The 17258-nt window shown below is 41.5% G+C and overlaps 1 protein-coding gene across 1 annotated transcript in view; it reads left to right on the top strand.

Annotated features, from left to right (window-relative positions):
• The window catches only part of agrn (agrin), a 945905-nt gene that overhangs the window by 213845 nt on the left and 714802 nt on the right, over nt 1–17258 (top strand). The window contains exon 3 of the mRNA XM_034173355.1: nt 1620–1640. Coding sequence (XP_034029246.1) covers nt 1620–1640 — 21 coding nt within the window. The remainder of the gene's footprint in view (nt 1–1619; nt 1641–17258) is intronic.

The following is a 17258-nucleotide window of genomic DNA, read 5'->3' as shown; positions in this document are numbered from 1 at the left end:
CTTCCATTGGCCGTTCAACAGCTGGTTGACGCCCCTCGGGATCCATGACGCTGGCCGAGATATCCTGTTGTGAAAGTGTAGGAACACGGACCCACAACAGGGGGCGCAAATGAACGGACAATGGAGAAGGTGACTAACAAGGTTTTACTGTTGTGAAACGTGGACAACTAATACAACAATTGACAATGTGGAGGTAAGCCGAATTCCACTGGTGTCGTGTGGGCAGGCTCGAAGGTAGGAGACGTCCGTCCAAGTCGAACCGGAACCACCCGGGTTTCCTCTGCCGCCGAACCCTGGAAGTACTGGAACCGCCAAGTCCCGAATTCCCAGGTGGCCACTGCCTCCGCTCGTCGGATCCGGTACTGCTGGCAAGAAAACAGTAGACACACAGGTGTGGGTGCGGCTGCACCCAGTAACACAGAGGAGGGGAGAAGTCGCCTCCACCTCACGTCACAATGCTGCAGGAAGGTGAGTACTTATCTGAAGCTACGGCTTCTTGTAAACAGCTGTCCTGCAATGCTCAACAAGAAAGACAATATAATAATGTACGAAGTACAGCAGAGAACGTTACCTTTATCTTAAGGCGATATCTCGGCACTGAGGTGGAGACGCCGTCCTACTGATATACCTCCGTGCTGAGTGGAACAGCTGTGTCCAGTGATGGGTGACAGCTGTCACCCAGGCTGCTCCCATAAGGTGGCAGCGCCCTCTGGTGCCTGGAGCCCGCACTCCAGGCAGGGCGCCCTCTGGTGGTGGTGGGCCAGCAGTACCTCCTCTTCAGCGGCCCACACAACATCACATGTCAGAGAATCCAATGGATGTTGAACTTGTTTGACCTTTACTTTGTAGGCCAAACACTCACCACTGACAAAACTGTTCCATTTATTAATCCTATTAGCTCAACCTATAATTTGCATCACTTTTTTTATGAAAATTGGAGTAACTTTAACTTTTGATCCCCGTACAAGCTGAAATTGACCTTTGTCACCATTCTTGCTGTTGTTACCCATAACTCCATAACATTCAGTCACAGATTGTCCAAACTATACCTTTTTGGAATATTTATGATCAGACAAATAATGTGGTGTAGTTTTGAATTTGATTGGAGCATTTTTAAATTTTGACCCCTGTGTAATTCTTTAATTGACCCCTACCTGGCTGCCTATTGAAAATTCAAGGGGCCAGTCAATTTTTTTCAAAAGAGTAATTTTGTGCCATATTTGGTGCTTGTATCACCACATGAAGGATTGTTTCACTTATCTGCTGCACTATTAGAAAGAATTTGCATTGATAACAAAAACCTGCTGAGACTTTGTTTGCTACATAAACGATGAATCTGTTATCAATACAGTGATTATTTGTCTGTTGATTATCTAACTGATTATTCAACTTGTCCTTTCAACCCTTATTATAGTGTCCTTTTGTCAGGACTCTGATTATGACCTGGGAAAGTCCTTCAACATCTCTCTCCTTGTCACTCATTTATCTCATCCATCTTTTTCTGCTTTATTCCTTCATTGTATTTAAATGCACTCTGCTTTATGTGAATACAGTTTTGGTCATTTCTCTTCAATTAACTCTTGTTTTTTTCTCGTCTTTTTCCCTTTTGCCTACTGAAGCTCACAAATATATCATTGCAGGTAAGCACATGCTGTTTTCTGTGTGTTATCACATTATTATGGAGCAAGCAAGCATAGGAGCTGAGGTCAAAGGTCACTCATGGAGGGGTTATGAAGGTTCCTGTACCTGCAGCAGCAGCTTTCCTTGGGGATCTCGTTAACCGGCATTTACACACAGTGTCCGTCACATTCAAGCAACATAACCAAACGGCTTCTAGAGCAGAATGCAGTGCGTTGCAACACTCAGCCACTCTTCCAGTATGTCTGAAAAAAATTGGATGGATGCACTAAGATCTTGTATAACACAGTAGGTACACTGTAGAAACCAATAAGGATGTGATGTGTCTCCAAAAATGTGGAGGATGTGGTTGCACTTTGGAGGCAGTATAAAAGTAAATGACATAGTAATGATGTAGCTAAAACCTAGCAGGGCTTCACTGATGTAGTAGAGTGCAGCATCCCTCCCCCACCTCCTCACAAATCAAGGTTTGTTTCAAACCATGTGCCTGCATGCACGCACAGAGCACATCTGAGTGTGTTTAAATTGATAGAGCTGTTTTTCTGACTGTAGTTTTTTGTTGAACCAATATGTGGACACAAGAAAACTTGCAGAATGATTGAAAAAGAGCACAGTATGGCACAGTGTTGATAAGGACAGGACGCACAAAGTGAGAATGTGGTATGTGCTTAGTGCAATGTGATTGTTTATAGCAGGGGTGGAGGGCTCATTAAAAGCCTGCTAACGAGTCTTTCATGGGATTCAGGTGTGTTGGAACAGAGAGACAACTAAGAGTGTCAGGAAGGTAGATCTTGAGGACCGAACTTGGGCACCCCTGGTTTATAGTAAGGATGCTGTAAAAACTAATCAGCCATGGCAAATGTCTACCATGGTAGACACTGAAAACATGGCAAGGAGGTAATCAGAATGAAGTATGGACTTGAAATGGCAACGTTTTTTATCTTGACCACTGCCTCACTGCATTCATCAAAATTTTCAGGATGGTGTGTGGCCTTCGTGTGAGTGTGACGATCCTTTATACCAGAGGTGGGACAAAGTCACAAGCAAGTCACTCTCAAGTCATGAATCTGCAAGTCTCAAGTCAAGTCTCAAGTCATAATGACCACCAATGGTTTGCAAGCTGACTTGACCATTTTCCTCAACTCTCCACCAGATAACATGCAGCTCAGTAAGATAGGGGCTGGGCTACCAGTATGGAGCCATGGATTTGATTCCTGGTCCTGGTTATATGTCCTTGGAAAAGACACTTCATCTGCATTGCCCCATTGTGACCAGCTCCAAATAGGTACCAGCCTTTGCTAGGGAAGTAAGCTGTGATGGGCTGGTGTCTCGTCCAGGGGATTTGTAGCCTCTCGCATTCTCCTGACTACCAGAATCTGGCCACCAATGTGCCACAAGATTGATATAGGATTTATTTATTTATTCCCTCCGTAGGGCTTGATTGCACACAAATCAGGTAACCTTCTATGCGTGGGTATTGTGACCATGAGACACTCTTGTGTGCTCACCAGGGTTTTACTCAAGCAGCCGTATTCAACCTGACACAGGTAGTTTGACTCCTTTCAGAAGCAATCCACCATGAACAACACACACCTGGAGAGATGAAATCTTTTGTATGCTGAACTATCAATCAAGCAGACACCAATTTCCTGCCCAGCTCAAACATGGCTCTGCTGTTCCTTTTGACTGCACCGGCACTCTGTTGGCAGCCCTGTAATGTGAATTTTATACGTAGTAATAGAATGCAACTGTGTACTGCCTGAGGTTCAGCACATCAAAAGGTTACAGTGTACCACTTCCAGTTCTATAACGTTCAGTTCCTGAGCGGTTAGGTGCCATTACCACACCTTGTGGATGATGGGCTGTCTTCAGAGTTGACCTTAAAAAAAAAAGGCAACAGATTTGTTTATGAATTGCAGCTGTTTCTTGTCCAGAATGGCTTTGTTTCAGCCGAGCCAGTCTGTTTATTTATATATCTATCCATTTTCTACTGCTTATCTTCAGCTGGTTCATAGTGGCAGCAGAGCAAGCAGGGAAACCCAGATGTCCCTTTCCTAAATGACATCCTATATTTCCTTCTACTTCATCTAGGGCAGACTGGATATACGAGGTCTGTCCATAAATTAACGGTCCTTTTTATTTTTTTAAAAAACTATATGGATTTCATTCATATGTTTTTACGTCAGACATGCTTGAACCCTCGTGCGCATGCGTGAGTTTTTCCACGCCTGTCGGTGACGTCATTCGCCTGTGAGCACGCCTTGGGAAGGAGTGGTCCCGCCCCCTCGTCGGATTTTCATTGTCTGGAAATGGCGGAATGAAAAGGACTTTTTTCCATCAGAATTTTTTCAGAAGCTGTTAGAGACTGGCACCTGGAAACCGTTCGAAAAATTTATGTGGCTTTCAGTGACAAGTTGGGACATGTCTATCTCGGCTTTCAGCGCTTACCAGTCGAGTGAGTATAAAAGAACTTGTGGAGAGCTAGACATGTCCCAACGTGTCCTCTAACACTCCGAAACGGAGGTGTTCCTTTGTCTCGCTTCATCAGCGAATCGATCGTGATGCGCGAAGCCTCCGCGCGGCTTTCCATGACAAAATCTCTTGTTAAAAGTGAAATCTGCAGGAAAATGGCTGATGTCCAGGTCTTGTGATAACCAGAGAAAGAGCACATGACGGTCTCGTATCCACAGAGCCATCAGCTTAGAAATGATCCAGTGGTTTGTGCCGCATCGTCGCAGCTCGCAGTGCGGCACACCGACCGTCCTTAAAGGGGTCCTGAAAGCTGTAGTTAAAGTCCTTATTTTCTGTGAAGCCCATAAAATTTTCACTGAAAGCCACATACATTTTTCGAATGGTTTCTAGGTGCCAGTCTCTAACAGCTTCTGAAAAACTTCTGATGGAAAAAAGTCCTTTTCATTCTGCCATTTCCAGACAATGAAAATCCGACGAGGGGGCGGGACCACTCCTTCCCAAGGCGTGCTCACAGGCGAATGACGTCACCGACAGGTGTGGAAAAACTCACGCATGCGCACGAGGGTTCAAGCATGTCTGACGTAAAAACATATGAATGAAATCCATATAATTTTTGAAAAAAATAAAAAGGACCGTTACTTTATGGACAGACCTCGTATGCAGTAGTCCTTTTCCAGCATATTGTGGGTTTAATGCAGAGTCTCCTTCCACTTGGATATATCTGGAAAACCTCCAAACGGATGCATCTAGGGGGCACCCTTACAAGTTCTTCTGATGTGCAGCTGACAATGAGCATAACTAATTAGTTACCTGTTTATTTATTTGTAATCTGATTTCTAGTCTTATCTGGCTATCCGCCACTTTTAAGGTTGTTAGATGGGTTTTTCTTAGATCATATACAAAACCAGTAAAGTTAATCCTGGACAATTCCTGCCCAATATGAATTTGACTTGATAGTATTCATTTCAATCTATCCTACTTATAGTTTGACCAACTCCAACCACTAGGAGCAGAAGGAGCACCAGTAGCACGTTGGATTAGTGGCCTTACAGCAAGAAGGTCATGGGAGCGATTTCCACCTGTGGTCTTTCTGTGTGGAGTTTGCATGTTCTCCCTGTGTTTGCGTGGGTTTCCTCCGGGTGCTCCGGTTTCCTCCCACATTTAAAGATATGCAGGTTAGGTGAACTGGAATCTTTATAATTGTCCAGGTCTCCCTTGTAAAAGAAGATCTTGATCTCAGTGGGACTAAACCGGTTAAATAAAGGGTAAATTAAAAAGATAGTCACAGTCCAGCCAACAAGAAACAATTGTAGGTTGAGTAACGGTGCTTTAGTCAATGGCTGTGAACCCAATGTGCATGATGGTTGGAGGTAACCAGAGAGCTTAGACAAAACAAGCAGACACTGGGACAGCATGCAAACTTCATACAGAAAAGAACTTCACATTGGTGGAATTGAACACCAGGACCTCTTGATGTGTTTAGCAAGAATGGTAACCAGTGTGCCAACCAATTGAGTATTCCTTCCCCAGCCAAGGCTTGTACCTGTTTACAGCTGAGTGAACAGGGATTATGCAGTTGAAGTATCTTGTCCAAGAACAAAAACAGGTTGACTTACCAGGAATTGAACCCAGGTCTGCATATGGGTCAGCCAACTCCTATGTAATTGAGCTACCTGCTCTGGACGGTTATCTGGACAATCCATAAATTCTTTCATGTACCTGTTTTAACATTCAGCGCTCTTGCATACTTTTATTATTTCCCATAAAAACCCAGGGCAGATTTCGACCAGACAGTAGTCCCATGTTATTTTCAGACTCTCCATCACTGGCACCTCCCTTGTCATGTTCCCATAACTCTTTTTGTTTGGTTTATTTTCCACCTCTTTCTCTGAGATCATAGTGAAGCTCCTGGGAGGAGGTCAGGCTTGGGAGGAAGCTTGATTTTGGATCGGAGACTTCCTCATCTATCCATCTAACAGATGACCTCCCTGTAGTCAGGGCCACCCTGACCTTCTGTGTCAAACTTTCTTCAGATAAGAGTCTAATGAGGTGACATGTTCACAAGAGACCACACTGATGGTTTTCCAGTCTTTCTCTCCTTCTTGGTTTCCTCTCAGCGGACCCAAACTCCCCACTGACCAGGCAGGCTCTGTTCTCAGTTTATGCAAGTGTGCTGTGAAAATAAACTTGCAGTGACTCAGTTATGATAGTCAATCAGCCAACTGAGCTTGGTTTATTTGTCTTGTGATTTCTGTTAACATTGGTGCAATAGAATTACAGTGTTTGGATAGGAAACTTGCCCATAGTAATTCATTTACGGATATTTGACATTTTTGAGTTTGCTCTCAGAGAGCATTTTGGAGGTTGTGAAAAACAGAATGCAAACTGGTTTGATGTGGGTGAACTTTTTGTGAATACATTGAATACACAAAGAAGAAGGAAATGTCGTCAAGTGTAGTGTTGGTGCATTACTATCATCTGGCAACAGAAAACAATCCCATGACCCTGAAAATGTGTATTTAGCCACTGAAATCAAGATCCTAGGTCACTGAGAAGTCAGGCTATTGAAAAACTCCCATTTTAAGCCGCCATTTTTACAAATCCAAGATGGCTGCCATGGTGACTTCCAGGAAAATGGAATCACCCATTTTCTGACTGGCTGTTCCACGCACTATTTCAAAAATGTATAATTTTGCAAATCTCCACAAAATTCACATCTTTCCTCTATCAAGGTGGACAAGTTTCTCTTGTTTGTTTTTATGTAGTTTCTGGCAGTGTTGCTGAACTCTTATGGGTCAACTTTAATGAAACACAGCAGAGGCTGAACATTAAATTACATTTTCACATTACTTTATAATACTACTACTACTACTACTAATAATAATAATAATTTATTAGACACCCATGCATAACAGAAATTCACTCATATGACCAAACTCATAACAGAAAAGTCAAAGGCGGAAAGAAATATAAGAAAATAAACCAAATACATGGTGCCTAAAGGCGTAAGCAGAAGCAACGCTTATCCACACCTACCCTCCTGTATAAAATCAATCGGGCATATATGCCTGTTCATAGACATTTAGATCCAACACAATCTGAACACAGCAATTACAGATAAAAGAAGTCAAATGTTTCTCCAGACAACTCACAAAAAAAAACAAAGGTTCCAGTACAGCAGCCTCTACATATAACACAACTCAACCCTATTAATCTAATACATATCTAGAAAATACCATTTGTTTGTATAAATGTTTGAACCGGTTAATATCTGGACATTGCTTAAGTTTCTCTGGTAAATTATTCCATTTTTTGGGCCACAAATGGAAACACAGAAGCACCTCCTAGTCGTCCTAGCGCCTGCAATTTTAAAAATAAATCATACCCCTTAAATTATACGTACATTCCTTCTCTCACCTTAAAATATTCTTGAATTCTGAGAGGTAATTGTTTATTTCTTGCTTTATGCATCAACTGAACAGTCTTAAATGAAATCAAATCATAAAATTTTAATATACAACAGATTGGTATGATCCCAAAACCCTGAATTATGAATTATTCTTAATGCTCTTTTTTGAAGGATGAATAATGATTGTAATGTATTTTTATAGTTTTTACCCCAAACGTCCGCACAGTATGTCAAATAAGGTGCAATCAATGCACAATACAAAGTATGTAGTGATTTCCCATCTGAATATACTTTGCCTTATTCAATATTGCAATACTTTTAGAAACTTTCTTTTGAAATGATGAATATGAGCTTTCCAGTTAATTTTATCATCAATAATCACACCTAACAACTTATTTTCCTTGACATCTTATATTTACCCCAGTATATTTAACTGTATTTGTACATCCAATTTATAATTTCCAATAACATTTACATTTCAAGATTTCCCCCGCTTTTGCAAACTCTACATGAATGTGCATATTTAGGTGTTTTTTACCCAGTTGTCTTGAAATAAGGGATGAAACTTGGAAAAAAATGTGTATAAAGTAGTGTATGATGTGCAAATGTACATTTGAAGACTTATTCACTCTACTCGTAGTTTAGAGAGCTTGAATCTTCGACTGGACTGGGTTGCTTGACGCGAGGACGTTTCGCTTCAAATCGCAGAAGCTTCCTCAGCTAAATTCTTGCTCTGGTGGTCTGACTTCTGTCCTTACTCTTGTCTTGACTCTTTATTCTTCTCTACAAGAGTCAAGACAGAAGTCAGACCACCAGAGCAAGAATTTTAGCTGAGGAAAACGTCTGCGATTTGAAGGCGAAACGTCCTCGCGTCAAGCAACCAGTCCAGTCGAAGATTCAAGCTTCTCTACTATGGAAACCACACTGGACCAACTGAGAGCCTACACAGAAACATTAACCTGTAGTTGTTTATTTCCGTCTGCTTGAAGAGAAAGTGGTATACCTCCAAAAACTGCAGTGCTGTAAAGAATGAAAATTAAGAAATTAATCAGGCAGTGCCTGTTTGGACTGTTTGCAGGTTTGTTGAGAAAAAGTATCCACATTCTTATTTCTCACAAGCTTTTCTCGATGTCATATGTTAATGTTTATGAATTTAAGAGCTTAGCAGAAAATGGATTACACTTTCCAGGAGTGTCTGGCTACGGCTGCTATTATAAAGGTTTGTCAAAAATAGGTACAGAATAATTTTGAAAAATTGGTACTTTCTGTGTTTTGTCCATTTTTGCTGCCATAATCTCAAAATATGCGATTGCTCGTGATAACTGCTTGCTGGACATATACCCCCCCCCCCCCCCCCCCCCCCCAAAAAAAAAAGAATTAAAGTGACAAACTATACAGCTTTTTAAAAAATATATGAATGCTGTTTATTTTTTAAACAACCAACTCTTCAAAAGGATTTTTTTTATTTGATCACATTTCCTTGTCTGATAATAACATGAATATTAGCCGGCAGTGCTGGTCTGTACCTTTTTAATGTGATAAAATGGAAAGCTGAATCGTTTTTTTGGAATGGAAAATCTAAAGGTGCATGAATCTTGACCCCTTTTGCACAAATCTGGATGTTTTAATCAGTCTCAAAGTGCTTCTCTCTTCAGTATAAAGGCGCTAATGTGTTTCAAGTGCAGCTCTCCAGTTTGACAGACTGTGAGATTATTGTTGCTGTGAGGAATGTTTATTGAGTTTCTCATTTTTGGCAGCTCCTCACAGTGTCGGCCGTCTGCTGGCTCTTAGTCAGGGTCGTTGTCTTCGTTTCGTTATTGGGACAAGATGCTTTTTGGCGCTCTTCCTTTGACTCACACATTTCTGTCTAAACACATTGGTTGGAACATGTTGAGGGCACTGAGTAGTGATGCACGATGCTCTTTAACCCTGCAGGCTTCAAGACTCTCTCTTCTACCTACATCTGGTGTTGGTCAACTTTTGATTCCCTAAAGGTAATTTTTGTAGCGATTATTTCTTCTACAAATTTATAGAGAATAAAGTCAACTTTCTAACCGACTGAAAATTCATACTGTTTGATAACATGGAGGAGGGCTACACAATATTAGAGAAAAAATTATAATGCAAGATTATTTTTGGCTGATACACACGCAGGTATGGTGCATTCAAAATGTATCCGACCTTATTTAGCCCACAGAAACAAATGCAGTGTGCGAGTTGTCGTCTTGAACGTCCCATGTTCCTCAGGCTTTCAAAGAGAAAAACATGTTCAACAGGTGCTGGCTTCATCCTTAAATAGGGGACACCTGATTCACACCTGTTTGTTCCACAAAACTGATGAACTCACTGACTGAATGCCACACTACTACAACCCCTGGCAAAAATTATGGAATCACCGGCCTCGGAGGATGTTCATTCAGTTGTTTTATTTTGTAGAAAAAAAGCAGATCACAGACATGACACAAAACTAAAGTCATTTCAAATGGCAACTTTCTGGCTTTAAGAAACACGATAAGAAATCAGGAAAAAAAATTGTGGCAGTCAGTGACGGTTACTTTTTTATACCAAACAGAGGGAAAAAAATATGGAATCACTCAATTCTGAGGAAAAAATTATGGAATCATGAAAAACAAAAGAACGCTCCAACACATCACTAGTATTTTGTTGCACCACCTCTGGCTTTTATAACAGCTTGCAGTCTCTGAGGCATGGACTTAATGAGTGACAAACAGTACTCTTCATCAATCTGGCTCCAACTTTCTCTGATTGCTGTTGCCAGATCAGCTTTGCAGGTTGGAGCCTTGTCATGGACCATTTTCTTCAACTTCCACCAAAGATTTTCAATTGGATTAAGATCGAGACTATTTGCAGGCCATGACATTGACCCTATGTGTCTTTTTGCAAGGAATGTTTTCACAGTTTTTGCTCTATGGCAAGATGCATTATCATCTTGAAAAATGATTTCATCATCCCCAAACATCCTTTCAATTGATGGGATAAGAAAAGTGTCCAAAATATCAACATAAACTTGTGCATTTATTGATGATGTAATGACAGCCTTCTCCCCAGTGCCTTTACCTGACATGCAGCCCCATATCATCAATGACTGTGGAAATTTACATGTTCTCTTCAGGCAGTCATCTTTATAAATCTCATTGGAACGGCACCAAACAAAAGTTCCAGCATCATCACCTTGCCCAATGCAGATTCGAGATTCATCACTGAATATGACTTTCATCCAGTCATCCACAGTCCACAATTGCTTTTCCTTAGCCCACTGTAACCTTGTTTTTTCTGTTTAGGTGTTAATGATGCCTTTCGTTTAGCTTTTCTGTATGTAAATCCCATTTCCTTTAGGCAGTTTCTTACAGTTCGGTCACAGACGTTGACTCCAGTTTCCTCCCATTCGTTCCTCATTTGTTTTGTTGTGCATTTTCAATTTTTGAGACATATTGCTTTAAGTTTTCTGTCTTGACGCTTTGATGTCTTCCTTGGTCTACCAGTATGTTTGCCTTTAACAACCTTCCCATGTTGTTTGTATTTGGTCCAGAGTTTAGACACAGCTGACTGTGAACAACCAACATCTTTTGCAACATTGCGTGATGATTTACCCTCTTTTAAGAGTTTGATAATCCTCTCCTTTGTTTCAATTGACATCTCTCGTGTTGGAGTCATGATTCATGTCAGTCCACTTGGTGCAACAGCTCTCCAAGGTGTGATCACTCCTTTTTAGATGCAGACTAATGAGCAGATCTGATTTGATGCAGGTGTTAATTTTGGGGATGAAAATTTACAAGGTGATTCCATAATTTTTTCCTCAGAATTGAGTGATTCCATATTTTTTGTTTCCCTCTGCTTGGTCTGAAAAGTAACCGTTACTGACTGCCACAATTTTTTTTCTTGATTTCTTATAGTCAATCAATCAATCAATCAATTTTTTTGTATAGCGCCAAATCACAACAAACAGTTGCCCCAAGGCGCTTTATATTGTAAGGCAAGGCCATAGAATAATTATGTAAAACCCCAACGGTCAAAATGACCCCCTGTGAGCAAGCACTTGGCTACAGTGGGAAGGAAAAACTCCCTTTTAACAGGAAGAAACCTCCAGCAGAACCAGGCTCAGGGAGGGGCAGTCTTCTGCTGGGACTGGTTGGGGCTGAGGGAGAGAACCAGGAAAAAGACATGCTGTGGAGGGGAGCAGAGATCAATCACTAATGATTAAATGCAGAGTGGTGCATACAGAGCAAAAAGAGAAAGAAACAGTGCATCATGGGAACCCCCCAGCAGTCTACGTCTATAGCAGCATAACTAAGGGATGGTTCAGGGTCACCTGATCCAGCCCTAACTATAAGCTTTAGCAAAAAGGAAAGTTTTAAGCCTAATCTTAAAAGTAGAGAGGGTGTCTGTCTCTTAAAGCGTTTCTTAAAGCCAGAAAGTTGCCATTTGAAATTACTTTAGTTTTGTGTCATGTCTGTGATATGCTTTTTTTCTACAAAATTAAACAACTGAATGAACATCCTCCGTGGCCGGTGATTCCATAATTTTTGCCAGGGGTTGTATTATTGTGAACACCCCCTTTTCTACTTTTTTTTCTAATAGCCCAATTTCATAGCCTTAAGAGTGTGCATATCATGAATACTTGGTCTTGTTGGATTTGTGAGAATCTACTGAATCTACTGGTACCTTGTTTCCCATGTAACAATAAGGAATATACTCAAAACCTGGATTAATCTTTTTAGTCACATAGCACTACTATTATTCTGAACTCTACTGTATATATATATATATATATATATATATATATATATATATATATATATATATATATATATATATATATATATATTCATTTTTTCCATAGATTGTTATTGCATTTAAGTCAGCTGATTGGCTGGAGCATTCTAGCAGCTTTATTTTCATTCACATCCATAATAACCATAATATTACAGGTACACTGTCATTCCCTCTTATGGGTTAGATAAAGTATTTGTGATGTTACATTCATCATAGCTGTAACACCGCATACAACTGTGCCACAGCGAGTCAATGCATTTCGAAGGCGTGGCGCAGCACAGCGCATCTGACTGTGGTGTCACAGCTGTAATAAACATATGACAGGTACACCATCTAAAGGTGTCCTGACACTTGCATGACTTTGGTGCACACACTTGCACGCACATCATTTTGACGATCCCACCTGCTGTGTTCTCAGCTGGACGCCGCACTTTGTTCCACTGGCTGCTACGAGTTGTGCGATGGACGCTGCCTATATAAAATAATTATTTTGTAGCGGATTAATCATTTTCTGTCCGAGTTAGCTGTTGAAAATACCTCTAATCGCTTCCAGAATCACAGGAGGGCTCCAGCTGCTGCTTTTCTCACGCACACGCTGAATGAGGTGGAGCATTTGGAGCCATCTAAAAATGTAATTATTTGTCATGTTTATATTGTAATGGCATGGTAAAACAGTTGCATGCTTTTTCCTTCTTGTGTGCAGCTATAAATGTATGTTTATGATAGATTTAACATTTCGTTATAATCGTTCAGATGAACTGCGCTCTGACGTGCAACCACTTACACTGTTCACTTCTTTACTTGACTTGACGAGCTGCACGTAGTGTTGGCGAGTAGATTGTGCAATGTTCACTACCACTTCACATTTGTTGCACGACATTTATGCATGAAAGATTTTTTGAACATTTCAAAATTCTCTTTGCGCAGTTGCACGCGCCAGCACTCCCTCATATTCAGTCTACACCTGTTAATAACAGGTGTACCAAGGCATTACAATGTAAATAATGTAAATTATGACCTTTGGAATGGCTCCAGATGCACCTCTGACCGCACGGCGCTCAGTAGCCACACTGCAGGCTGTGATGTAATCAGTGTGAACCTGGGAGTGACGTGAGAAGATGACATCTGCCATGATCTGAGTACAAATGCACTGTCCACTACAAAATAAGTATTCCATATGATGCCACGCCCAGCGGTGCAATGTGTGGCATCCAGCCAGACAGCGGGATGCCCCTCTGTCCATCTGGACAAAAGACAGCTTGCTGCTCGCTCACCTGCCCTCTCTCTCTCAGTCTGTCTGTCTCTGTGTCTCTGTTTGTCTGTCTCTCTCTCTTACTCTCTCCAAAAAATCAGACCTTTAGCAGACAGCAGGGCGGACCGCCACACACGCACACACCACATATGTTGCAGGCGTGTGTTGCATGGTTGCATGTGTGGGAGGCGTGTGTATAAATTCCGACCTGATCTGAACCGGCAGTGAGGATCTAAAGAGTCGTATCCAAAAACTTAGCTTGGGGAACATCCACACACACCCGTCCGCCCTCATTGCTGCGTGCAGTAGCCGGACAACAGCATGGTCCTCTGCGCATCAAAGCATGTAACACCCAATCGCATGGTTCAGAGAGTCCGTTATGTGCAGAATTGACTGATTGGCAGGACACACATGCAGGGACCAGTGTGATCTGTTCATAGAGCTACATCTGGAGAGGGGAAGGGTGTGAGAGGCAGAGTGAGGGAGAGAGAGAGAGTGTGTGACTGACGGAGGAGCTGGCTGGCCGCTGTGTAATGCTTTCATATCAACACCTGCCTTGGCACTTCTCATATTATGTATGTCCAATATATGGCCTGATACATGTAACCCAGGTTCTCCTGATTATGAGTGTACTGTAACGTATCACGGGCTGGAGGCTATCACTGCCGTACTAGTAATAATGTGTGTGTATGTCAGTGATCTGATGGCCGTAGTAGTCTGATCACACGCATGTACATGTACTACAGTGATGTGATAGTCAGTAGACCCTGGTTTACATGTCCTCACTTCATAGGTTGGATGTCATTCGACATCCAGCAGAGAGACATGGCAGGCCTTCAAAAGATAACGGATCACAGCGCTCACTCTGCCACGCTCCTACCCTTAATTGCCTTCCACCCAGACTTCGGGTGGCATTCAAATCGCAGTCGTACAGCATTCGAGGTGCATTCATAGCATTCCTACTGCAATCTAGGTATTTGTACTGTGTTCCAAGTACATTTGGACTGCATTCGAAAGATGATACACATGGAATGTGCACGAATCAATCGAGGCGAGATCCGCCCACATTCTAAGTAGGTGAATGGCCTTCTTACATAGCTGTTGGAATATCTGCCCCCCCCCCCCCCGACTATGGCTCAAATTGTGGCTTTTTTATCTGTTTGGCCTGATTCTGCTTGATTCCTGCTCATTCTTGCTAACACCCACACATAGGCCGATTGAGGACAAATGGTGTCAGAATGACATATTCAGCCACAGTCAGGAAGTATTGAGGTGTGGTCTGAAAATGGACGGACAGCAGTCTCAGAGCAGTCTACATAGTTGGTCCCATTCACTCGGCTGTCTCGAGTGTGTTGCACAGTTCAAAACACTCTTGGCTGCACATAGACCGCCATCAGATGGGTGTCCGGTCCACATGCTGGTTCCACTCCGATGTCCAGTACTGGCAGGGCCTGTGCAAGGGAGGACACAGCACTGCCTCCCACTCTGGTTCCGTGTTTGCCATCCAGGCGTTTGGACACCGCACAATCTTCAGTGCCTTTTATGGCCATCTGACAGCAATGTGTGTCGTCTAACTATTCTCTAAATCCGTTTTGGGTGCAGTCGTGTTGGTGTGGACAAGGTAGTCTGGACGGGATCTGCCCACAGTCTACACGCCTCTTTCCTTCCCGACTGCGTCTGGATTATGGCCATTTTTGCCATGTCGGCCTGGGCCCTGCACATTCTTACTATGTGTGACGGGGTTTCAGTGTGAAGGGGCCCTCAAGAATGTCAAGAATGAATGATATGAAGTTTGCCAGTGTTGTCTGCTGAAAAACAGCCCCACACCATGATGTTCCCACCTCCAAACTTCATTGTTGGTATGGTGTTTTTGGGGTGATGTTCACTACCATATATGGTGTCTATTATGGCATCTAAAGGAGTTCAGTTTGTTCTCATCTGAACAGAATATTCTCCTAGTATTTCTCAGGCTCGTCAAAATGTTGTACAGAAAAATTTAAACGAGCTTCAACATGATTTTTCTTCAGTAATGGAGTCTTCTACGGTGAGCATACATACAGGCCATGATGGTCGAGTGCATTAATTATGGTTTTCTTTGAAACAATTGTTCCAGTGCTCTCTACAAGTGATCCTTAGCTCTTGGACAGCTCTTCTGATAATTCTTTTCAGTCCTCTGTCAGAAATCTTGAAATGAGCACTTGGTCATGGGCAGTTTATGGTGAATTGGACATGTTGGGAACACAGTAGGAACTTTTTTTGTTGTTGTTGTATCAAATGTTCGAAATAAACAGTTTTCATTCATTCATTCATTCATTCATTCATTCATTCATTCAATTGATGTTCTTTTCACTTCTGGATTATGGCCCCAACAGTGCTCACTGGAACATTCAGAATTTTAGAAATCCTTCTGGGGCCAAAGCAATCCAGTATGTTTTGCAACAATGAGGTTGCAAGGATCTTGAGAGAGCTCTTTGCTTTTACCTATCATGAGATGTTTCTTGTGTGACACCTTGGTAATGATACACCTTTTTATAGGCCATCAGTTGGGACTGAACTAGCTGATATTAATTTGCACTGACAAGGGGCAGGATCACTTTCTAATTACTGATAGATTTCAGCTGGTGTCTCGGCTGTCCACCTCCCTTTCTTCAGGTGCTCAATACTTTTTTCCTGTATCATTTCACATTATTACTTTATTATTCATTTATGGACATCTATGGTTTGATTTCTTTGTGTGTGTGGATTACTTGGGTTGGTACAGATATCTGGTGAAAAATTCATGCCAATAGCACCTTTAGAAATATATTTACTGAGAAAAATGGTGACATGTTCAATATTTATTTTACCTGCTGTATGTATGTGTGTGTGTGTGTGTGTGTGTGTGTATATATATATATATATATATATATATATATATATATATATATATATATATATATATACCTTAGTATATATACACTAACAGAGTTCTTCTTTAGAATTTGAATATATTATAGAAGACATAACTTACTGAATTTTCATATAGGGAAATGTGAGTTCTTCATTTTTATGACTTCAATTGGACATATTGTATTATGTGAGTTGTGGGAACTCACCACACATAAAAAATATCTGATGCTTAATACAAGATTTTGAGAAGCAGGTGTCAATTTTCTGGTGGAAACTGTATTGCCTTCTTTATTGCCCAATTTTGTTTTTGAGAAACGCTGTTAATAAACAGAGATGAGGTATAAATTCCACTGGCAGAGGTAATCAGAGCCAAAATGATTGAATTCATGTTTTTATTTCTGGAATATTTACATTTTATGTCCCCTCATGACATGAATCTGGATGCTGTTGATGTTTGCTTGAAGGTAAAATATCTCCAGCATTCATTTTCATTATTACGTCATCCATCCTTTGTAGTGTGACACAGTAAGAGACTCTGTCCACCTGTGGAGGGTTTATGGACAGAACCAGGCTACTTTGTGCCTCTGCTGCCATCTAATGGCGACTGGCTGTACAATCCAAAGACTGTCTCAGTCAGGCGAAGTACAGTTGGGATTTACAGCAACGCCTGTCAGACTCTGTGACATCACACAATCAGAAAACTTGTCTGTGTCGTTGAATGTAAATTGCCAAGTTCTCGCTCGTTACTCTGGATTTGTTTGTTGTCCTGAGGGTTAGAAATGCTGCTTTTTGTCTGGAGGCTGA

Source organism: Thalassophryne amazonica, chromosome 6 (assembly GCF_902500255.1).
Source record: "Thalassophryne amazonica chromosome 6, fThaAma1.1, whole genome shotgun sequence".
NCBI classification, from domain to species: domain Eukaryota; kingdom Metazoa; phylum Chordata; class Actinopteri; order Batrachoidiformes; family Batrachoididae; genus Thalassophryne; species Thalassophryne amazonica.
Note: the sequence above shows the minus strand (reverse complement) of the source record. Positions and strands in the feature narration are given on the sequence as shown.